Source organism: Rhinolophus sinicus, chromosome 4 (assembly GCF_057876585.1).
Source record: "Rhinolophus sinicus isolate RSI-liver-muscle chromosome 4, RSI-T2T, whole genome shotgun sequence".
NCBI classification, from domain to species: domain Eukaryota; kingdom Metazoa; phylum Chordata; class Mammalia; order Chiroptera; family Rhinolophidae; genus Rhinolophus; species Rhinolophus sinicus.
In genome coordinates this window covers 19,317,039-19,342,127 of record NC_142504.1, presented here as the reverse complement: position 1 = coordinate 19,342,127, position 25,089 = coordinate 19,317,039, and the positions used below count along the sequence as shown (strand labels likewise).

The 25,089-nt window shown below is 34.5% G+C and overlaps 1 protein-coding gene across 1 annotated transcript in view; it reads left to right on the top strand.

The window, feature by feature from the left end:
- Nucleotides 1-4,310: 4,310 nt before the first annotated feature.
- The window catches only part of ABCB5 (ATP binding cassette subfamily B member 5), a 92,874-nt gene continuing 72,095 nt past the window's right edge, over nt 4,311-25,089 (top strand). The window contains exons 1-11 of the mRNA XM_019726706.3: nt 4,311-4,363; nt 6,994-7,051; nt 8,651-8,801; nt 11,168-11,222; nt 15,794-15,985; nt 16,070-16,241; nt 19,370-19,494; nt 19,578-19,755; nt 21,233-21,346; nt 21,659-21,769; nt 23,915-24,040. Coding sequence (XP_019582265.3) covers nt 4,311-4,363; nt 6,994-7,051; nt 8,651-8,801; nt 11,168-11,222; nt 15,794-15,985; nt 16,070-16,241; nt 19,370-19,494; nt 19,578-19,755; nt 21,233-21,346; nt 21,659-21,769; nt 23,915-24,040 — 1,335 coding nt within the window. The remainder of the gene's footprint in view (nt 4,364-6,993; nt 7,052-8,650; nt 8,802-11,167; nt 11,223-15,793; nt 15,986-16,069; nt 16,242-19,369; nt 19,495-19,577; nt 19,756-21,232; nt 21,347-21,658; nt 21,770-23,914; nt 24,041-25,089) is intronic.

The window sequence follows — 25,089 nt, the reverse complement described above, 5'->3', positions numbered from 1 at the left end:
AAGCCTGTATGGCATGTTACTGTACAAAACAAGAGGTTCAATCAAGTACAAGAGAAGATGATGCAATCAAGAGATGCAGTAAATACGAAATGTATGAGGCTTCTACTAGCAAAATGGCATGCTGTTTTGCAACACACTTTTTTTATAAGTAGAGTACACTCTAAAATAATAAAAATATAGTATAATAAATACATAAATTATTAACAATCATTATCATTATCGAGTATTATTTACTGTACATAATAGTATGTGCTATACTTTTATTTGACTGGCAACACACTTGGTTTGTTTACACCAGCATCACAAACACATTAAGTAATGCATTGCCCTATGACATTATGACAACTACAACATCACTAGGCAATAGGAATTTTTTAGCTCCATTATCATATTATGGGACTACCATTGTGTATGTGATCCATCATTGACTGAAATGTCATTATGGGACACTTGGCTGTATATACGTAATAGAGTATTATTATTCAGCCATTAAAAAAATGGAAATCCTGCCATTTGCAGTAACATGGATAAACCTGAGGGCACTATGCTAAGTAAAATAAGTCAGACAAAGACAATTATCACATGATCTCACTTATATATGGAGTCTAAAAAAAAAAATTGCTTTTCTGTACACTAACAAGAATCAGCAAATAAAATTAAGGGAACAGTTTCATTCGTGATATCAAAAATAATAAACTACTTAGAGACAAATTTAGCCAAGGAGGAGAATAACTTGTACATTGAAAACTACAAAACATTACTCTAAGAAATGAAAGAAGACCACCTATGTTCATGGACTAGAACATTTAATATTGTTAAGATGACAATATTACTAAAAGTAATCTACAGATTCAATGCAATTTTTACCAAAATCCCAGTGACATCTTTTTGCATAAATAGGAAAACCCATCCTAAAATTTCTATGGAATTTCAAGGGACCCCAAATGACAAAAACTATCTTGAAAAAGAACAAATTTGGAAGACTCACTCTTTCTAGTTTCCAAATACATTACAAAAGTACAGTAATCAAAACAGTGTTTTAGTAGAATAAAACAGACCTATAGGCCAATCAAATAGAATAGAAAGCCCAGAAATAAACCCTTGCATATATGATAAAATGATATTCAACAAAAATGTGAAGACCATTCAATAGGGAAAAGACAATCTTTTCAACAAATGGTGCTGGCAAAATTGAATATCCACATATAAAAGAATGTAGTTAGACTCTTTATTTTACACCATCTAAAAAAATATTAACTGAAAATCTATCAAAGACCTAAATATAAGTGCTAAAGCTGTCAAACTTTAAGAAGAAAAATGGGGAAAACTTTGTGACATTGAATTTGGAAATGACTTCTTAGCTATGACACCAAAAGCCCAGTCAACAAAAGAAAAATTAGATAAATTTGACTTCGTTGAAATTAAAAACTTTTTTTTTTAATTAAAAACGTGTGCATCAAAGGACACTATCAGGAGACTGAGAAGACAACCCACAGAATGGGCGAAAATATATTCAACTTCTATATCTGATAAGGGTATAATATCCAGAATATATCAAGAACTCCTATAAATCAACTATTAAATAAACAACTAAAAAATGGGCAACTGACTTGAATAGACATTTCTTCAAAGAAGACATACAAATGGACAATAAAGGCATTAAAAGATGCTCAATATCACTAGTCATTAGGGAAATGCAAAACAAAACCACAATACGAGTAAAATACTATTTCACATCTATTAGGATTACTATTATCAATACACCAGAAAATAAGTGTTGGTGAGTGTGTGCAGAAATTGGAATCCTTCCATTGCTGGTGGAAATGTAAAATGGTACGGCCACTGTGAAAAACAGTATGGCTCAAAAAGTTGAATGTGATCCAGAATTTCCACTCCTGAGTATATACCCAAGATAATGGAAAGCAAAGATTCAAACAGTTACTTGTACACTAATGTTCATATCAGCACTATTCACAATTGCCATAAGGAAACAATCTACATGTCCATCAACAGATGAATAGATAAACAAAATGTGATACACACACAAGCGCACACACACACACACACACACACACAATGGATAAAAAGCCTTGAAAAGAAATGAAATTCTGATACATGCTACATCATGGATGAACCTTGAAAACATGCTACGTGAAATAAGTCTAACACACAAAACACAAACATTGTTTGATTCTGCTTATTTAAGATACCTAGAATAGGCAGTCCATAGAGACAGAACGTACAGTGGTAGTTACCAGGGACTGGAGAGAGCAGGCAATGGAAAGTTATTGTTTAATGGGTACTGAGTTTCATTTTGGGATAATGAAAAAGTTCTCTACTGGTGATTGTTACACACATTGTGTAGGCTTAATGCCACCAAATTGTACCTTAAACATAGTTAAAATTTTAAATTTTATGTGATGTATATTTTTCCACAATTCAAAAAAAAATTAATTCTGCATTCTAGTATGGTACCAAGTGTTGCTGATGCTGCTGGTCTTGAGACCACGCTGAGTAGCAAGGCTGTAGTACAGAGAAAAAAAATAAGTCATGTGAGCTCCTCAAGAGAAGGGAACATATCTTTTTATTTTTGTAAACTAGTAGCTGACACATAGTATAAGCTCAAAACTTTTTTCAATGAATTCATGAAGGAATAGATAAAGAAATATAACCTAATAGGGTAACTAGAAATTGTAATATAATGCAGAATGTGTTAATGAACATAATACAGATATGAGTAAAGTGCAAAAGGAGGTGATTATTTTCAGATAGCAACAGTGAGGTAATTGAATGAATGCCTTGCCAATAGTAGTACTCAGTGATTATTTGTTATGCAAATGTACCATTGACGTATTAAAGAGATTTATTTTAGTTATTATAATTGCTAATTCAGCTAACTAAAAATATTATGGGACTAGACAATAGAAAAGTGGGTATTTAGACACTACAGATCTTTAAACAGAGTGTTTATTTGGCTCAATAATTTTCTTTGCTTGCCTTGTTTCCCAAGTGCAGTATGACGTGAAGAACACACTGTGCTTTCATTGAAATTCACATAATATCTGTTGTAATCAGATACAGCATGATCAGAAAATAAGCTTGGTATGAAATTGCAGTTATTTGTTGAGAAGAGACACCACATATGATTTTGATGTAAATGAACAGATCATGCACTTACCAAGGTGAGCTTCATTTTTTTAATTTCTTTTTATGAATATGAGTTTTATTATATAATTGCTAATTTCTATAAAATGCAAACTAATAGAGTCTATTCTATTACTTTTCTTATGTTGTACACATACGTCAAATAACTGGAAATGGTTTAAAGGTAGTATAGCAATTGTAAAGATTTCCTCTGTAGAGTTACAACCATTAATTCCTGAAAAAGGAACAATATGCCAGTGTATTTGTGTCATGCCTTCTTTCTCAGGCGCTAAAAGCTGACCCATTAGAATTCATTTCTTCATGGAGAAGCTTACTATTTCAAAGTGTATTGGTTTGTTGTTGTTTTTTTCAGGTGTTTAGGTATTATTTAATTAATTCATAATTCTACTCTAGAATTTAACTCTATATTCTTAATAATGATCTCAATATAGGTAATATGTTATATGGCCTAACAAACTAAATTGAGTCCAAACATCTCTATACATTTGGAATGAAATGATAACTTATGTAAATAATTGGTATCTTAAGCTAAGATTCTGAAGTGTCATCCAAAGGAATCTTAATTATGCTTAATATACTTTTAGTGATGAGTGGGTTTTCAAATATTCTAATTTTTTATAAATATTAATTTATAAATGGTAGAAGCTCTGACTTGCTTATCTTTGATAAACAAGAAAACCCTCCTCTGTCAAACTGCTGGCTAACAGAAACTACTTCATTTTTTTTAAAGAGAAAACTAAGCATAAGATAGTTTAAAGATTTTTATCTATTACAGTCAAATCAGTGGTAGAGTAGAAATATTCTGAAAAACACTGCATTGCCATCGACTCTGGCTTTCCTTCTTTTATTCCATTTCCAGAATTTTCATTAACTCCACATATAAGCCCAGAATGAAACAAAGAAACTATAAATTCAATGATAGAATCTGAATAGATGAGCTACCTAACCAGAAACTTCAGTTGAGGTGGGGGGTTGGAGAGGCAGAGTGAAACTTAGCAGTATGATTTTTAGAAACTCTTAGGAATGTAAAGAACAATTTTATGTCAACAATTTTATATCACTTAAAATTCTAAGTGATAGAATTTTACATAAGTCATGATATATTTGTTACTATTTTATTTCAGAATAATTAAATTGTAAATATGATGGAAAATTCTGAAAGAGCTGAAGACATGCAAGAAAATTATCAGAGAAATGGGTAAGCTTTGCCTAAATTCTAAAAAGTGTTATGCAACCTTATTTCACAGCTATAGTAAAGAAGTTTATTTTTTCCCCAAAAATAGCAATGCTATTTTCATTTTGCTTGACTTCAACATAATCAGTGTTATAACTGGTTTAATAGTAATTTTATGAAGTATAATAACCACAGGATTTATTGATTTTTACTTCAGATATCTCCTCTTCCAAATTTCTTGTAGCTTACCAGTACATAGAGGAAAAATACCTGAGTATTTCCATTTCAATTCTCTTTGGATCCTTCATTCCACATGGTACATTTAATAAAAGAAAATACTGAATTCTGGTTATTTTTTCACTGAATAGACTAGACGTCTGTGTGTATATGTATGTCATAAAAATTTCCTACACCTATATAATCCACTAATTTAGAGATTTAAAATGCAAATGGTATAAAATCTATTTCATTTTCACTTTTACTATAATCATTGTGTTACATTTCAAAGTATGAACTAAAACTCAAGAGGACCCCTCTAGATCACTTGGTTCAGTAATGCAGGGCTACAGTAGCCAGAAGGGGAGCTTCCACCATACCTGCCCATGTGTTTTCTTCACTTTCAATTCTAGTAGAAAAGAGCCTTTTAAAAGATTACCCTACCCCTCCTTCCAAGGCTTTCCATGAATGTCAATGGGAGACAAATGTTTTCATGAAACAGAATTTATCAAAATAGTGTTTACTAGGTTTTAGGCTTTAAAATCTGTGTTTAGGGTGGGAGAAGGGCTTTATAATCTTAAAGCACGTTTTGTCATCTATAAATCATCTCTGAGCAAATTGGCCCAGTTATGTAAGTAAATTATTAACCTCAAGTAGAATAAAATTAAGTGCCTTGTCGTTTATCAAAACTGATGGAACAGTATGTTAAAAAGCTGGAGAGAAGAGTCAGAAATTCATCCTTCTGTGACATCTTTTTTAAAAAACTTAAAAAATCTGATCCCTTCCAGTTTTCCATTAATGTTTAAGAATTGGGTGTGGATTTAGTTAACAAATTTCCCTGAAATAAATAGATAAAATTTACATTTTCAATCTGGACCTCCTTGAAATGTGAGTTACAAAATGAAATTTTGTCTCTTCAGTGGGAGACAAAATTCACATACACTTGTTCAATGTATACTTATTAGAACTCCCTTCATTTCAAGCTCATAGTTGCTCTTGGGCAATTTGTTACAAAAGATTAAAACTTCTAATCAACCACGTCATATCCATTAGGATGACTACTATTAAAAATAATAATAATAGGGTCAGCCTGGTGGCTCTGGTGGTTCGAGCTCTGTGCTCCTAACGCGGAGGTTGTGGGTTCCATTCCCACATGGGCCAGTGAGCTGCGCCCTCTACAGCTAAGATGGTGAACAACAGCTCTCCCTGGAGCTGGGCTGCAGTGAGCTGCGGGAGGTTGGCATGAGCCGCCTTGGGTTGCCTCGGGCTGCTGTGTGCTGCCGTGAGCTACCCTGTGCTGCCAGGAGCGGCTGGCAGCCAGTGTGAGCAGCCGGCAGCTGGAAAGAGCTGCCGTGAGCTGCCGACCAACTGCCTCAGCCAGGGGGAGTGCAAGGCTCATAATACCAGCATGGGCCAGGGAGTTTTGTCCTACACAACTAGACTGAGAAACAATGGCTTGAACTGGAGTGGTGGGGTGCGGGGAGGCAGAAGAAGGGGGAAAATAATAATAATCATAATAATATAATCAAACAGAAAATAACAAGTATTTGTGAGGATGTGGAGAAACCTTGTACATGGTTGACGGGAATGTAAAATGGTACGGCTCCTATGGAAAACAGCATGATAGTTTCTCAAGAAGTTAAAAATAGAGTTACCATGTGATCCAGAAATTTCATTCTTGGTTATATACCCAAAAGAATTGAAAGCAGGAATTAAAGAAATATTTGTACACCCGTATTCATAGCAGCATTATGCACAATAGCCAAAAAGTAGAAGCAACCCAAGTTTCCATTGATTGAGGAATGGGTGAATAGATTTAAAAAAAAAAAGTGGTATATACATACAATGGAATAATATTCACCCTTAAAAAGTAGGAAGATTCTGACATTTGCTACAACATGGGTGATCCCTGAAGATATTATGCTAAGAAATAAACCCATCAGAAAAAGACAAAATACTGTAGGGTTCCACTTACATGAGGCACCTAGAGTAGTCAGATTCATAGAGACAAAAAGTAGAATGGTGGTTGGCAGAGGCTGACAACAGTTTCAGGTTTTTAAGATTCGTATTGTTCTGTGGTGGTGATGGTAACACAACAATGTGAATGAAATTAGTACCACTGAACAGTACATTTAAAAATTGTTAAGACAGTAGATTCTATGTTATGTGTATTTTACCACAATAAAAAAATTCTACTCCAGATGTGTATCTTCAGTTGTTACTTTAACTAATGTGGACAGGCAGTGACCACTTTCTTTCCCAGTGATTATGCCAAAAATCTTTGTATTGTCTATCATTAAGTTTGTTTTTTAAATTTCAGTGCTGGTATAAATTTGCTAACAAGGATGAAATTTGGCACTTCGGCACAATTATAACTGGAAAATGTTGTAAATTTCATTCACATTGTAACCTTTACATTTTAAATATTTATTTTCCAGAAAACTGCCAGAACACCTACCTAAAGTAAGAAACCAAGTTGTTGGACCTATTGAGATAGTAAGTGAAATCAGAATGTATGTGTATCAAAAAATTTTAAGGAATTGTCAGAAGTGCACAGAGTGATTGTTTGATAGTTTACATCTATTTTTGGGGGGAAAGGAATTTAAAACAAGTGATTCACCACCATATTCTGTCCAATAGGAAAAAATATATAGTCAACCCAACATTTCCACAATAAGCAATAAGAAAAAAACACAATATGCATACAATGATCCCAATTCTTCAAAAAAAAAAAGTGTGTGCGTACACGCTGTGATGCAGAAATGTTATCAGAGATTATTTCTGAGTAGTGAGCAATTACGTGTGATTTAAACTACGCTATGTTTACATTTCAGTATTTTCCAATGATAGTATATTGATATGAGTTGCTTTTATTATTTTTAAACTGTTATAAATCCTTTTTAAATACAAAATATTATCTAAATATTTTGTAAAGCCTTTGCATCAAAAAGTGTGTCAGCACACTTCTTTGGGATTATGTTCAAGGAACATTTTCAGGAATGTGTTCCCAAAACAGGCTTTCCACCTACTCGAATCTCTAAGTCAGCCTGGTTGCCAGTATTCCTAGAAATATACATGAAACAGTACCTGTTTTTTCAAAAGTCAAATTAAAAAAAAAAAAAACCTGGGAAGTAACAGAACGTGAGAAATTTTATCAAGGAGATAACACACTACTCTGGGGGAAGGTGTAGGAGCTGATGCCCCCTTATAATCTGTAGTGCCGAGTACAATGCTATGGCAGTTACTCCATAAATACATATTAGCTATTGCGCGAATGAATGGAAAAACATTAAATTGTTTTTAGTCTCTACTTAAAAAATATGTACTAAGTTCCTCTTGCTGTTAGTCAAATCTAATTTCATCTCAATACCATTATACATTTTATCTTGACCTCTCTTTGGTAAAATAAATAATTTACGTTTTTAAGTTCATGTTTTACTTTTGGAATAGTGCTGTAGGGACCTGCTGTAGCACAGAATGTAAAGCATTCAGTATTTGACTTTCAGTTGTTTCTTTCTTATTCTAAACAGCTTTGCAAATTATTATGGACCCTAATTTACATAATAGATGTCCTGGGTAGAAAAACAAACTGAGGAATTTAAAATAAGAACAAAAAATATAAGTCATACATTTGGCGAACTAATTTTTACTAGATGTTTATTATTCACTGCACTTAGTTTTATCATTGCTATGATGTTGGTAAACCTACATAATTGAAAGTTTGAAGATCAGTTGTCTGTAAACCAGTTGTCATTGCAGTCTTTTGCAATATCTTAATTTATTCCAGAATCAACCAAATGTAAGAAAGTTACTGATTCATACCCACATCTGACCTGACTTGTGTCACAGATCTACAATTTGTACTGATTTTATTACTTTGTATGTTTCGACTTCTTCAAAATGCATTGTAAATCCTTAGGATTGGGGACCGCTTTTTTTTTTTTTTTTAACTTTATATGTAAATATTTATACATTTATTTAGTTTCCTCATTAATTTATAAAATAACATTTACTGATGATAAAAACTGCAGGTTGGTTTTTGATTTCCGTTTTTTTGCAACTGTAATGCTACCATATTTTGTTTGTTTTCCTCAGTTCCGCTTTGCTGATAGACTGGACATCACTCTCATGATCCTGGGATTACTGGCATCGATGGTAAACGGAGCCTGTCTTCCTGTATTGTCACTGATTTTAGGAGAAATGAGTGATAACCTTATTAGTGGATGTCTAGCCAAAACCAACACAAGTAAGTATACTATTTACTTTCCTATATTGCTGGACACTCAAAGTGTTAAACAGTAAGATTATAACACAGATTATTGAAGTGTTAAACAATATCTATAGAATAATTTAAGTCATTTATTCTTCTCTATTGCCAGGGACTAAAGAACCAAAATCTGTATTCATCAGCATTTTTAAAAGAAATAAAACTAATAGGGTGTGTGTGTGTGTGTGTGTGTGTGTGTGTGTGTGTGGCAAAAGAGAGATTTATTTTTAAAAATTGGCTCACGCAATAATGGAAGCTGGCAAGTCCAAAATCTACAGGGTGGACCTGTAGGCTGGAGACACAGAAGAGGACTGAGGTTGCAGTTCAACTCCAATGGCTGTCTGCTGGTGGTATATAAAAATCATCTGAGACCCATTATATATAACTCGGCTGGTCTCTCTAGGAATTCAAATAATTGTCTATCAGAAGTGATGTTGATATCAGGATTTAATCACAGGTTTACGCTATTCTGGGCAATTTATCTGTAATTTACCCTTTAAGAAGAAATCGAGAATGGCTAAATCTTTCAAATAACTATTTATGGTTTCATTAATAGTGTATACACATGCACGGCACTATAAAACATAATTCAGCAAAGAAGCTGAAGAGAACATGCAGAAAATTATAGTACTAAAGACAAATACTCTGAATAAAGATAGGAAGGGAATCTGGCAATCAGGTGTAGAAAACAAGTGCCCTTGTACTTCCAATAATTATAGATGTCCTTCATGTATCCTTACCTTTGTAGCATCCTATTTCAGGGTCATGTCCATCAAGGTAACTATTTTAGATGTAAATTCTAGCATTTCTCCTATGCACTAACATAGTGAATATCCAGTCTTTTCTTTTATCTGGTAGATATTACAAAAATAATTCCCTGATTTTACATGTTTTCTCCAAATTACACTGTAGGAAGTATCCTTATAGCTACTTACTATAACTAGGATACATGTCTTGTTAAAACCTGACTGTCTTTTAGACATAAGCCTAGCTTTATACAGCATACCTCCCTCTGTGCCCTATTTGACTTTAATACTAGTGTATACCCTCTTGGTTTCCACCTGAAGGCTTGTGTTTCAAGTATCCCAATCTTGTTTGAATGTAATAAAGCCATTGCTTCTACCTCTGTCTTCTTGCATGTGATGATCTCTTGTCTACACAGTTACTAATTTTTTGATATTTTAATCATTGGAGCTAAATTAAGGATGTGATTCTGTTTGTTAAACAAATAGAACCGCCAATTCACTGAGCAAATATTTATTGATTGCCAACTATGTCTATCTCTCTAAATGAATTAGTGAAGGAAACAAGGAGGAAGGAAGGAAAATCCTAGCAACCTAATAAGGCATGCTTTGGAGTATTCCTTCTGTTACATCTACTACATAATTGATTGCCTTACCAACTTTAGGTAGGAGAGGCGAAACATATGTGTATCTGATTGATACTGCTTTGAATTTTAATTTTTGTTTTTATTGAAGGCTTCTTTCATTTTTTTGAGTTTCATTGTGGCGTATACTGTCAACCTCCCAACATTGATTTTCTGGAGGATAATAGAAGGTTATTTGCTCCTACAAATGAAAATATGAACATAGCTATTATTGATCGGGGCCCACTTTTATGCCAGCACTGACCTTTTGTATGTGTTAACTCTATTAACATAATCTCCAAAATGAGATTATGCCATTTTTATGTGATTCTAGGTACCACTTTTAGAAACAATATTTATTTTATTAGCTCAGTTAATCTCATTAAAACTTTTTACTAGGTTTTGATACTTCTACTTTGTCAGTTCTACTTTACCAGAAGATATATAGAAAACTTTACATAGAAAGTTTATAACCCAGGGATTATTTTAAATACTGTTTATGTTGCTATTCTTATTATACTCAACATATTTCAATGAGCTTCATTTAAATTTTTTCCATGACTACTGCTTCAGGAACTTTCACATGTGTTCTTGTTTTTTCTTGGACTTTCTGAATTATTCCCTGGTATTTCAAACTGAATTCTAAATGCATAATCTCAGCAGGAAAGGAGAGTTTTATTACTATTAATTATAAAATTGTTGCCTGAAGTCAGAGATGTCCTAAAGAATTCTTTCTGGGTATGAGCTACATGGTTAGTATTTCCTTGTAATTTTTCACGTTGTGTGAGAGTTTCTTGAGACTGGAAATAATTATTTCAAATTTTAAGTTAAAGACTAGAAAATAAGTGATCATAAACCCGTGTGTAGGCATTGAGTTCATTTTCTTCAGAATGTACTATATTTGGTTTGGAGGACTATGTATGAAACAGTATGGCCAATTATCAATTAATTGCCTTTATAATTTAAAAAACTTTTACAGCAAATTATCGGAACTGTACACAGTCTCAAGAGAAGCTGAATGAAGATATGATTGTGTAAGTCCAAATGAAATGTTAATATCTTTGCTGCTTTATTCAATACTTATAAGGAAAACACTGAAAAGTTTGATCATTAATATTACATATAAGTGATTAAAACAAACATACCCTCCTATTTCGTTAGGTATATACAATATAAGTATTATGTAATTATTTCTTCTATTTGAGAGGTATGTAGGCAGAGATGTGCTTTATGTTGTATTTGGCAAAATTGTCATCAATCAAAAGGTAGTTTTGGGATTTGCATTTTCTATCAATTTTGCCTCCTAAACCTAAAGGTACATATCCTAGAGGCTAAAGGACTTATGTTTCCTTTTTTCAAATTATTTTCCTTACAAACCTTATAGAAAAATGCCTCTTCAGTGAACTTTAAAAAACAAAAATATGTGTGCAACAAATAGTAAAAATAATAATAAAATAGTAAAGTTTTATTGACTAATTTTGGAGACTAATTATTCAGACTAGTATAGTTGTATTCAGACTAAAAATTGTAAAGTCTGAAATGAATAATTCACAAGGACATTCTGTTTTAGTAGTTTTATGTATTAAACAGTATGCATGCTTTCCAGTCACATGTATTGAGTTTGTTAGCTAGAGAGATGGTACTTTACTGAGTATATTCATTGGATTTCAGTAGTGTCTTATTAAAACTATGAGAGTCTTTGCTATAGACTTAAGTGGTTTCTCATTTTTTACCCCAAAGTGAAGCCTCCATGTTGCAAAACCCCAAGGGTCACCTATCACATCACAGTGACACCTTCTGGGCCATAATTCTTGACTTGCACTGTCCAGTATGTTAGCTACAGCCACATATGCCTATTTAAATTTGAATTAATTAAAATTAAATAAAATTAAATATTCAGTTCCTCATTCTCAGTCACATTTCCAGTGTTCAAATGCCACATTGTCTGGCTGCCATATTGTATAACACAGATATGGAACATTCTCTGTTAGACAGTATTCTTTGGTACAGTATGAATGGTACCCCCTTGAGTTGTGTTTTGCTGCAGCCTTAACTTTCATTGAGGAAAAAAATTTTTTTTTAATTAAAGTTTATTGGGGTGATAATTGTTAGTAAAGTTACATAGATTTCAGGTGTACAATTCTGTGTTACATCATCTATAAATCCCATTGTCAGAGTCAGTTTTCCTTCCATCTCCATACCCAGAGTCACCCAGAGTCAGTTTTCCTTCCATCACCGTACATTTGATCCCCTTTACCCTCATCTACCACTTTCTTCCTCCCTTACCTTCTGGTAACCACTAAACTATTGTCTGTGTCTATGAGTTTTTGTTTCTCATTTGTTTGTCTTGTTCTTTTATTGTTTTTGATTTATATACCACACATCAGTGAAATCATATGGTTCTCTGCTTTTTCTGTCTGACTTATTTCGCTTAGCATTATAATCTCAAGATTCATCCAAGTTGTCACAAATGGTCCTATTTCGTCTTTTCTTACCACTGAATAGTATTCCATTGTGTATATATACCACAACTTCTTTATCCATTCATCTATTGAAGGACATTTTGGTTGTTTCCATGTCTTGGCCACCGTAAATAAAGCTGCAATAAACATTGGAGCACACGTGTCTTTATGGATAAATTCTATTCGTAATTTTTTGAGGAACCTCCACACTGCCTTCCATAGAGGCTGCATCAGTCTGCATTCTCACCAACAGTGTATGAGTGTTCCTTGGAAAAAATATCTTTTTATCACCTTTTACGTAACATTTCTTTATATTGGGTCTTTTGAAAATTCCTGATTAGAATCCAGGATATTGCCTTCTACTGAATTGTATTCTAGCAGTATTAAAGCAGGGTTCAGATGTACAATTATGAAGAATAAGTTTCTTACAAAAAGTTTGGAACTTTTTTCAGAAAGAGAAAGACAAATACCATATGATCTCACTTATATGCGGAATCTAAAGAAAAGAATAAGTGAATGAACTAATCAGAAACAGTTTTGGAAACATGGAGGAAAAACAGAGGGTTGCTAGAGGGGCGGGGGGGTGGGGATAAGGGGAAGGTGAGAGGTTTTGGGAACGTACAGAGGGATAGTGGATGGGGGGAGGGGGGTTCACACAGTGTGAGGGATATAAATGATAAACGTCTAAGTTTTGCTTTGTCTTGTGCACCTGAAACTAATTAAAAAAAAAAAAGAAAAAAGTTTGGAACTTTTAAATACAGGGGCATCCATTTAAAGAACAAATAATAAAAGGGAAAGTAGCTAAAAAGATACATATGTCTGTGTACAGTTATTAGGAGGTTACTAAATTTATAAAGAAACCTTGTTCACATTAGTAATGTAGCATTTGTTATGCTATTGTTTTTCAAACCAGTGTTCTGTTTTGGAAATATTCGAGATACCTGATGAAAAAAAATTTCATGATCAAATTGGTTCGGAAAACACTATATATGACAGCCTCCTCTTGGATACACACAGTACAGATAAGCATAGTAAAGACTCTGTTTAATCCAAGTTTTCCAAACCTATTTGACTATGGAACCTAATTTTTTCCCCTAACACCTAGTAACAGTCTATGGAACTAATGTTTTGATGAGCACATTTCCGGGAATCATTGCGTTATGTACCTATTTTGATTAGGATAAATACTGCTTTCATCTACAAGCATCAGGAACTGAAGAATTTTGTTCTACCTACCGTGTTTCCCTGAAAATAAGACCTAGCCGGACCATCAGCTCTAATGCTTCTTTTGGAGCAAAAATTAATATAAGACCCAGTCTTATTTTACTATGATATGAGACCCAGTATAATATAATATAACATAATATAATGTAATATTATACCTGGTCTTATATTAATTTTTGCTCCAAAAGATTCATTAAAGCTGATGGGCTCGTTCTTACTTTCTGGGAAACACGGTATACATATATATATATATATATATATATATATATATATATATATATATATATATATATATATAAATACATATAATATATAATATATATGTATTATATATATAACACATATATATAAAAAATTATAGTTGACATTCAATATTGTTCTGCTTCAGCTTCATATGTGGTCAGGCATCTACACGCAATATATGAAGTGATCCCCCTGATAAGTCCAGTGTCTATCTGGCACCTTACAGAATCTTTATAATATTATTGATTATATCCCCCATACTGTATTTCATATCCCTGTGACTATATTGTGACTACTAATTTGCATTTTCTAATCCTTTCACCTTCTCCCCCATCCCTACCCCCCTCCCATCTAGCAACCATCAGTTTTGTTTTGTTCCCTATATCTCTGAATTTATTTCTGTTTTGTTTGTGTCCACTTGTTTGCACACCAGCTGCCACCATCTCATCCAAGCCTTAATCCTTCTCACCTTAGTTATTGTAATAGTCTCCTAAGTAAATTGCCTGCTGTTGTTGTTGCTCCATCCATTCTCCATAGAAAAACCAGAGTGATCTTTCAAAAAGTTGAACAGATAAAGTCATCCCATGCGTTACTCCTCCAATGATCTTCTGTTTCTCTTGAAATAAAACCTGTATAAAAACCATGGCTAACAGTCTTACAAAATATGCCAAATTTTCCAGCCTAATCATTTCATACCACTTTGGACTTCTTTCATTCCTGGAACACGCTAAGCTTTTTCCTGCTTCAGATGTTATTACTTGTTCTTCTCTCCTTAGAATGCTCTTCTTGCTCTTTTTATGACTGGCTCCATTTCACCTTTTGGATCCCAGTTATAATACCACTTCCTCAAATAAGTTTTTCTTAACCACTCTATTTATCTGCAACTAGCTCTCCCAAGCCACCTTTACCCATCAGTTATTCTGTTAACTATCACTCTGTTTACTTTGTAGAACAACCTGAAATTCTTTTTCTTTGTTTGTTGTCTGTCTCCTTCTACCAGAATGTAAAACCTTCATGAATAGTGACTTATTATCTTGCTCATGGCTATAGCTCTAAAACCTCACAAATAGTGTGTACTCACATACATTTATGAAATCACTACATTTCTTACTTACATTTCTTATCTGGTCTATTGTTAGATATTTAGATTGTATTCAGCTTTCCTGTATTATTTTTAATGCTAAAATAACCATCTTTCTAGATTATTCTTTGTATAGTTCTCCTTAGGAAAATTCCTTAAGCTGAATTTTGGATTTAATGGTATATATATTTTTAAAGCATTTTATACAATGTTTTTGACCACTATCGTTTCTTTACCTTCCTGTTTCACATACAGCTGTCTTAATAACTTCAATGTAACTTTTGAAATGAAAGCATTAAAAAATACTTAAAGAAGCTATAAATAGCAAATATGTTTTAAAACACTAATTTCTGCTAATGTAAAAAAGACATACTCAAGAGGTCTTATTAGAGAAACCTAGATTTTTACATTCAATGTACTTCACTTTATCGCATGGAGTTTTATTTTTAGTTATTTTATAGGTTCTAGAACAAATTCTCTCAAATATTGATAGGCTTGGGGCCACTTTGTTTTGCTTTGGTTTGGTTTGGGTTTTGGTAACAAGGGGGAAAAGTTGCTCTTCAGTCTCACTGACATTTCAAATAATCTTTTTCAGGATGACCCTGTATTATGTTGGAATAGGAGTTGCTGCCTTGATTTTTGGCTACATACAAATTTCTTTTTGGATTATGACTGCAGCACGACAGACCAAGAGAATTCGAAAACAGTTTTTTCATTCAATTTTGGCACAGGACATCAGCTGGTTTGACAGCTGTGACATTGGTGAACTTAACACTCGCATGACTGAGTAAGAGGGCAGATGCGTAGTATCTCAATTTTGTTTTCAAATATGACATATAAATGACTTAGCTGCATTTATTTACTGTTTCAGTGACATCAACAAAATCAACGACGGTATTGGAGACAAGATTGCACTGTTGTTTCAAAACATGTCTACGTTTTCTGTTGGCCTGGTGATAGGTTTGGTGAAGGGCTGGAAACTCACCCTGGTGACTCTGTCTACATCTCCTCTTATAATTGCCTCGGCAGCCATGTTCTCTACGGTAGGCAATATGGTGCATGCAATGTTGACTAGAAGCAACAATGTGAACTGGGTTTTTACTGAGTTTGTCAAAAAGCCGTTTCTTTTCAGTGCCTATGTCTCAAAACAGAAAGGAACATTATACACCACAAGTACTTTTGATTTTGTTCACCAGTAATCGCCTTTCTATCCTCAAGATATTAGGCTACAATGAGGTTGGTTTTAGTATCTTACTAACATTAAAAAAACATTCCTCTTTGAGCTTCCAGTCAAGATGGCAGTATAGGTAAATACTGTGCTCACATCCTCCCACAACCACCTCAAAATTACAACTGAACTGCAAAACAGCCATCATTGAGAATCGCCTGAAGTCTAGCTGAACAGAAGTCCTATAACTAAGAATATGCAGAAAAAGCTATGTTGAGACTGGTAGGAGGGATGAAGACATGGAACGGGATGGTCCCACACCCACGTGTGGAGGTTAAAAATCAGGAGGTATCTTTCAACCTTTAAGGTTCCCCCCAGAGGAGGGAGGGGGTCCCAGCCCCACACCAGGCTCCCCAGCCCAGGATTCCAGGGCCAGGAAGAGAAGTCCTCATAACGTCTGTCTGTGAAAACCAGCAGAGATTGTGGCTGAGTGAGATGGAGGGCAGCCACAGTCTTAGGTGCTCTTCTTAAAGGTCCTATGCATGGACTTACTGACAGACTCACTCTGAGGTCCAGTGTTGGGTCACTGAATTCTCTGGCTTCAGAGTGAGGGCTTCAGGGGCAGAGGTGTGACAATTAAGTCTGCGAACTTGTTGAACGATGTTGCTAACCTTTTTTTGATATCAGAGAGATTATTCATTATGAATTTGTACCAACTGGACAAACACTTAACCAAATTTACTATTTGGAAGTGCTGAAAAGTCTGTGTGAAAAAGTTGAACGAAAACAACCTGAACTTTTCACCAATAATTCATGGCTCTTACATCACGACTATGCACCATCTCACACAACACTGCCTGTGAGGGAGTTTCTAGCCAGTAAACAAATAACTGTATTGGAACACCCTCCCTACTCACCTGATCTGGCCCCCAAGGACTTCTTTACCCAAAGACAAAGGAAACATTGAAAGGAAGATACTTTGATGACATTCAGGATATCAAGTATATGATGACAGCTCTGATGGCCATTCCAGAAAAAGAGTTCCAAAATTGCTTTGAAGGGTGGACTAGGCACTGTTGTCAGTGCATAGCTTCCCAAGGGGAGTACTTCAAAGATGACCATAGTGGTATTCAGCAATGAGGTATGTAGCACTTTTTCTAGGATGAATTAATGAACTAATTAACTTAAAATGCCAGAGGTTAAAGACAAAGAGAGAGTCTTACATATGCTGCATACAAAAGACTCACTTCAGATGGAAAGACACACAGACTTTCAGGGATAGAAAAAGATATTTCACGAAAATGGAAACAAAGAAGCTGGGGTAGCAATACTTAACTAGACAAAATGGACTTTAAAATAAAGGCAATAACAAGTACAAAGAAGGACCCAGAAATTGCACTTCTGGCTATTATTAAACCCAAAACACTAATTCGAAAAGACTACATCGGCACACTCATTGCAGCATTATTTACAGTAGCCAAGATATGGAAGCACCTAAATGTCCATCAGTAGATGAACGAATGAAAAAAGAAAAAGTGCTACATGTATGGAATATTACTCAGCCATAAAAAAGAGAATGAAATCTTGCCATCTGCAACAACATGGATGGGCCCAGATGGTATTATGCTAAGTGAAATGAGTCAGACAGAGGAGGAAAACTACCAAATGATTTCACTTACCTTTAGAATCGAAAAAAAAAAAAAAAGAAAAGAAACTTATAGAAGCAGAGAATATTTTGACAGTTACCAGATGGGAAAAAAGTTGGGGGATGGGTAAAAAGGGAAGGGTTTAAGAAGTACAAATTGGTAATTACAAAACAGTCATGGGGATGTAAAATATAGCATAGATAATATAGTCAATAATATTATAGTAACTATGTATGGTGTCAGATGGTTACTAGCTTTATGGGAGTGATCGTTTTGTAAGTTATATAAATGTCTAATCACTATGTTGTACACCTGAATCTAATATAATAGCTGTCTTCAACTGAATTTGGCAAACATTTATTAAATACTCGCTATGTAGAACGCTTTTTGCTAGGTGCTGCCTCCCTTCTAGTGATGTGTTATAGAAATGGTTATCTTAAAATTAATTCAGAAAATAATGAGTATTTACTCAGCTTATGCTGTCTTTTTCTGATTTTAATAACCGTCTGAGCATGTCTTACATAAAATCAGCTTTATTATGTGGAATGTGCTTTGAAGGTGGATAGAGTTATGTGAGTAAGCAATAGTTAGAGACACAGCTCAGAGGACAATTTTGCTCTTGTTCTCTTTCATTGAACTCTTGTGCTAATTACTAAATTGAATCCTTTACTAATTGAAGGAGTAGTACATGCATGTATAATAGAGAAAAGGGCATGTTCTGGTTTTAAATTTTTGAGAAATCAAGTAAATACTGCCTAATCTCTAAATACTTCCCTCTCTCGCTGTCTCTGGAATCTCACGGCTCAATGTTTGGAGGTACAGCATTTACTAGGCAGGCTGCATTATTCAGTTACAGTTTCATGGCATATGTAGGGTCATCTTCCTCTTCCTGCCACAGCCCTGTGACCAATATCCTCCGGAAGCCTTGCTTTTCACATGGTAACAAATCAAATCAAATTAAATCAGGCTCACTCATTTCCAGAGCGCACCCAAAAAGAACTGTGTCCCTAATCAAGGCTTTCCCACATTGTATTTAATATAAATACCCATCTTCTAAGTTTTTAAAAATACAGAGAGAAAACCGTGAAGCTCTACTGGCAGAAGGCAAAATAGAGATTTAGATTCTAGGTTATATTAGGCTAAGTTCTTTCAATGTTATGAGACTTTAAAAAGTCAATTAATATCTCTGGCCATTGACTTCTTATTTGCAAACTGACATGGTTAAATTAAGTGATATTAAATACGTTTTCCAATAATAAAATTTTGTTATTCAAGATTCTACCTGAATTCAATTCTCTGTGCACTGTTACTGTCCCAGGGTCACTCTCTGAATACCTGCGGTTGTGGTTTTTTATAGATAGTCATCTCATTGACCAGTAAGGAATTAAAAGCCTATTCCAAAGCTGGGGCTGTTGCAGAAGAAGTCTTGTCATCAATCCGAACAGTTGTAGCGTTTGGGACCCAGGAGAAAGAAATTCAAAGGTCTGTTCCTTTAATTTTGTCAATATATGTTTGGTTTTATTTTTTTCCCCAAAGGCTATTGCATTTTCTTATGTCTTTTTAAGGTATACACAAAATCTAAAAGATGCGAAGGATGTCGGCATAAAAAAGGCTATAGCTTCAAAACTCTCACTTGGTGCTGTGTACTTCTTTATGAATGGAACCTATGGACTCGCTTTTTGGTATGGAACCTCCCTGATTCTTAGTGGAGAACCAGGTTATACCATCGGAACTGTTCTTGCTGTAAGTCTTGTTTGAAAACGAAGGTAACTGTCCTAGGTAATCTTTTATTACCTAAAGTTTAGTAAAAATTTCTCTTTGAGTGACATTGAATATTCAAAGATGAATGTTTATTAAAAACAATTATAAACAAATATTTGTTTCCTTTAAATGATTTGTTTACACGTTTAAATTATGGTTGTGAATGGTATCGTGTTTCCCCGAAAATAAGACCTAACAGGAAAATAAGCCCTAGCATGATTTTTCAGGATGACATCCCCTGAACATAAGCCCTAATGCGTCTTTTGGAGCAAAAATTAATATAAGACCCAGTCTTATTTTCAGGGAAACACAGTAGTATATATCCATCTAGCGTATCTTCTGAAAGCATCATACTTTTAGAAGAATTATAATTTAATTTTTCACCGGCAGATAGTTTTCTTAATCGAGTAGTGAAAAGGGCTAGTCTTTAGTGAGACTTTTTCCTTTCAGTTTTGCTCAGATAAAAATGGCACTCTACATTCACCTTGCTAAATGTCTTGCCTCTGGGAATATTCTACAGATTGGAGTCTCTTGCCCTTCCTCTGTCCTTTCAGCATATAGTAATGTTTAAATCAGACTATGTAAGTTCTGTCCAACATCACAATTTAGAGTTTTTAAAACTCTTAGGAGTTATGCATTAAATTTGAGTGTGTTCAGTTATCCTCTCAATTTTCAACAATAAACAGACCAATTCATGTTTAAAAACCATTTGTCTTGCTGAACTGAATTGATCTGGTCTATATACTTCAATTCTTGTTTGGCCCTCCCATTCTATGTAGATTTCTAAAGCCATATTTTAAATTTGAGACTTTCATAATGAAGTTAAGACTTTAAGCTATTCATTTATGTCATGTAAATGCAACTTGAGCACGAGAAATTTGGGGCATCTCCTTATTTCTCAATTTATGTGTGACTGTGGGCAAATGACATGCTAAACCTCAGTTTCCTCATCTATAAATAGAGAAAATAGCACCTACCTTGTGGGGTTCTTTCCTTATTTGACTTTTTTGCAAAAGATGTGTCTGTCTGAAGTAGACAGGTATCCAGTAATACAAGAATTCAGAAAAGTTTGGACAGACATAGTATAATGTCTCTAAGTTAGCGAAATCTAACACATACTTCTCTTTAAAGCCCAAGGAGTTGACCAGCAAGGAGGGTCACCTCCTCACTCAGCCAGAGTCACCTATGGCCAGCACTCCTCAGTAAGCCAATTTTCCTGCTCATACTTCCCAGAAGGTGACGACGACAAAACTGTGGAACAGTCAAAAGTTGTTCCACATTAAGAAAAGGCCAAGTATACTTGGATTCACTTGTGTTTCCTTTATATTTGGCAGCAGCTTCTATTCTCTCCTATCTAATTTTTCTAATACCTCTGAGTCTCAACCAAGCATACGCTTCATTCTGTTGCCTCTCTTATACAACTGAGGAAGAGTAAATATTACTCTTTTTGTTCTTGTAGGTTTTCTTTAGTGTAATCCATAGTAGTTACTGCATTGGAACAGCAGCCCCTAACTTTGAAACCTTCACTATAGCCCGAGGAGCCGCCTTTAATATTTTCCAGATTATTGATAAGGTAAGACTTCTAGTTGCTTTGAAAGATAACTAACATTACTGCAAGAGGGAAATCAAAAAACAGGCGCAGTAATTTCTCTAAACAAAAAGATGGGCAAGATCCATGGTGGGCCATTGTCTATAGATAGCGAGATTGGTTTTAATTCTTCTACAAAGAGATTGTTTTATTAAAACCCTCATGTATAAATCAGTGCACTTCTAAAGCAAAAAGGAAAATATGTAAAAGAAAACCATTTTTACACTATGTTTTAGGATATAGAGAGGGTCAACATAGTCCCTTAAAGATTTATAACAGCCTCTTTGTTTTTCCAAGAGGCCCACTATAGATAACTTTTCAACAACAGGATATAAACCGGACTGCATAGAAGGAACTGTGGAATTTAAAAATGTTTCTTTTAGTTATCCATCAAGACCATCTATCAAGGTAGGTTAAATTTAATTATAGAATTATACAGTTTTCTGATATTATTTTCTACTGGTTAAGATCTCCTCTTATGAGATAATTTAGGATCATTTTGACCAAGCTTTGCCTACCTTGCTTAGAGACTTGCAGGTGGGGGGTGGGGGGAGAGAGAAAGAGAGAGAGAGAGAGAGAGAGAGAGAGAGAGAGAGAGAGAGAGAGAGAGAGACACGGAAGAGGTGGTGGTGGGGAGGGAGGGAGGGAGGAAAGATCAGTAATGGACAAATAACTCTGTAACAGCTAGTTCCATTTTGCAGCCTCTTTTCTATATTCAGCTGACTAAAGCATTTTCAACTCCCTGGAATTCCTTTACCCTGGATTTGGCTGCATACCAAAACATCTTGGATTGATGGTGCCACCTATTGGTGGTCCCTGGATGTTATCCTTCTCAACATAACTCATTTTAACCTAGTTTCTAACCTGGGGGAATTACACATACGTTGTGCCTTTCGCTTCTCCCTTTCCTATGGCGTTCACTGCACCAGCATTTGTTCCTCAGGTACTTCTTCCCTCACTTCTACACACACACACACACACACACACACACACACACACTCACGCGCGCACCTGCATGCACACACAGCACAAAGTTTATCCTCCTCCTGTCATTGAGCCTTTGACAGATTCTTGTGAAAATGTGTCTGTCTCTTCTATTGTCTTCCTGTTTTCACTGTATCATGTATTTATCCAAAAGAGTAGTTAGTAAAAGATTGCAGAGAGTAATTACTAATTAACACCTGTTTCACAGAAAAAGAAGGACATGATTTTAAGTGAAATTGATAAAATTGCTAATGCCATCAACCTCTAAAGCCTTTTAAAGTATCCAAATGTCCCCTGCGTAATTTGCATCAAAAAAGATCTACCTACTCCTACATCCTTATTTTTCTCTTTGAAATTCTCTTTTCAAAGCTATTTTTTAAAATTTCTTGTTACTTAATTACAAGCAATAGTGTTGTCTTTACCATTTTTCCTCACACAAAATATTTCAATGCCATTTTGCAAGTACGTTTGGGTTGGCTTCCTGGAAACTTAAGGACCAATTGTGCTATTATATTGCATTGTAAAGTGCTCTTTGGATTTTAAACAACTATTTTTTAAATGAACTTTTGAAACACAGCCCTTTTGTTAAGCTGAAGAATGAACAAACTGAAAAAAAAAAGTCCACCCACTTTAAATAAACAAAACACAAACTCTTCTAAGGCAAGAATAGAAATCAACTCTAGAGTAATAGTGCAGGTGGGAGAGGAGGTACTCCCACTGGGGGTCCCCAATTTCTCACCTCCTTTAGAGAATTTTTCTCTGCTTGGCCCTTTGAAGGTTTTATGTTTGGCTATTTAAAGAGTCTGTTTCTTTACAAATGGGGAGATCAAAGTGAGAGAATCCAGGGAAAGATTCCCATACTTGGCCTGAATACATACAAATGCAAGTAAAAATAGGTGAGAGTTTCTCAATGGGATTGCTATTGTCGTTTTGGGAGGGTAATTATTTGTGAGGTTTCTCTCACACTGCAGGTCCCTGGAGCACTAAATGTCGGTAGCAACCCCTAATTATTGACAACATTTTAAAGTGCTGTTCACCCCAAGTTAAAATGTCCTCTTGAGATCCACCACTAGAAGAGGGAGGGTTTCTACTGGGGGAATCCCACTCGTGGGAGTCTCTAAGGAGTTTTGACAATTGTTTTACTTTGGAATATATTTTGTAATAAAGTTAAACATACTCTAAGAAAGAACTTCCTTAAATAGCTCACAAAGATATATGGCAAGATTTCATTCAGTTATTGCAAATTAAAAGGTAAAATTTTCACTAACTTGGCAGTCATGAAATTCATATAAAGTATTTCAGCTGAAAGTATAACAGTTTGCTGTGGCTAATTAATGTTCAATGAGTACTCTTAGTTTAGATTTTCTCATTATATAGAAAGAATTGATGAAAAAGTTTTTCATTATCATTTTCCAAAATTATGTACATGACACAAAAATAACATGATCTAAATATGTTTTTAAGTGCCACAGAAGAATTCGTTTTATATTAACTAAATTTCTGAAAATATGTGAACCATATTCTCACTTATCCTAGTTTTATGGAAATTCTTTCCATACATTCCAATAGATTTTGAAAGGTCTGAATCTCAAAATTAAATCTGGAGAGACAGTAGCCTTGGTTGGCCCCAACGGCAGTGGGAAGAGTACAGCAATTCAACTTCTGCAGAGGTTATATGATCCCGACGATGGCTTTGTAAGTGTACCTAGCAAAATTATGTACAATCCACATGATGGGGTTTGGAAATTCCACCTATTGCAAAGATCTTACAGCTATGTCAACTTTTAATTTTTAACAGTGGAGCTGGGAGAGAAACCATATTGTTTTCTTTCCTATTATATTCATTCATTTAACAAATATTTATTGAGCACCTACTATGTGCCAGGCACTGTTTAGGTTCTGGGCCTACATTGGCAAACAAAACATAAAAACCTGCGCCCTCATCAAGTTTACATTCTAATAAGCAAAGACAGACAAAATAAATAAATAAGTAGATTAGAAGGTATTAAATGATGTAGACAAAAATAACATAGTAACTTGTAATACCCAGAACTTACCAAGAATTTCAGTTTCTCAAAACATCCCAGAAGAATATCTGTAAAGAATATGCTCTCTCATTTTTTCTGTGCTTCATAATGTTGCACTTAACTTTCTCACCCTTGTACATGGCTTAGAGAATGAGACTATAAAGCATAATTCTTAGTGCTTCTATTCAAATTTTTAAAAGAAAATCTGCTCTCCTATAGCCTGGTTTCACTTAAATTTGACTTCTTAAGTCTTCATTTTGAGTATACTACACTCATATATTCATTCTAATATTGAATAAATAAATTATTGATAGCCATTCCATATATAAAGCAGTTGCATAGAATACCCATGCCAGACATAATACCAGAGTTGGTGAGAAAGAGAGACTCTATAAGTTATAATTATCAAAGATTGGCTTTGTCATCAGAATATGTTGGGTAATGGGTAATAGCACTATTTATGGAGAAGAGAGCATCCACTTACTATTATTTATAACAAGGAATAGGAGACACTTTTGCCTTTTGCCAGGGAGTGGGGTGTTAAAGAGAAATAAGGAAGGTTATTTCCTAGAAAAAATGCAAGGATCACATCAGTCTTAAAATAGTTTGTTACATGTGTCTACATGATAACATTTGTTGTTCCTAGGGTATATATATTCATAATACCCAATTTATGAATCTTAGAATAAAGATGTTTAGATGATGTGTCAAGATTTT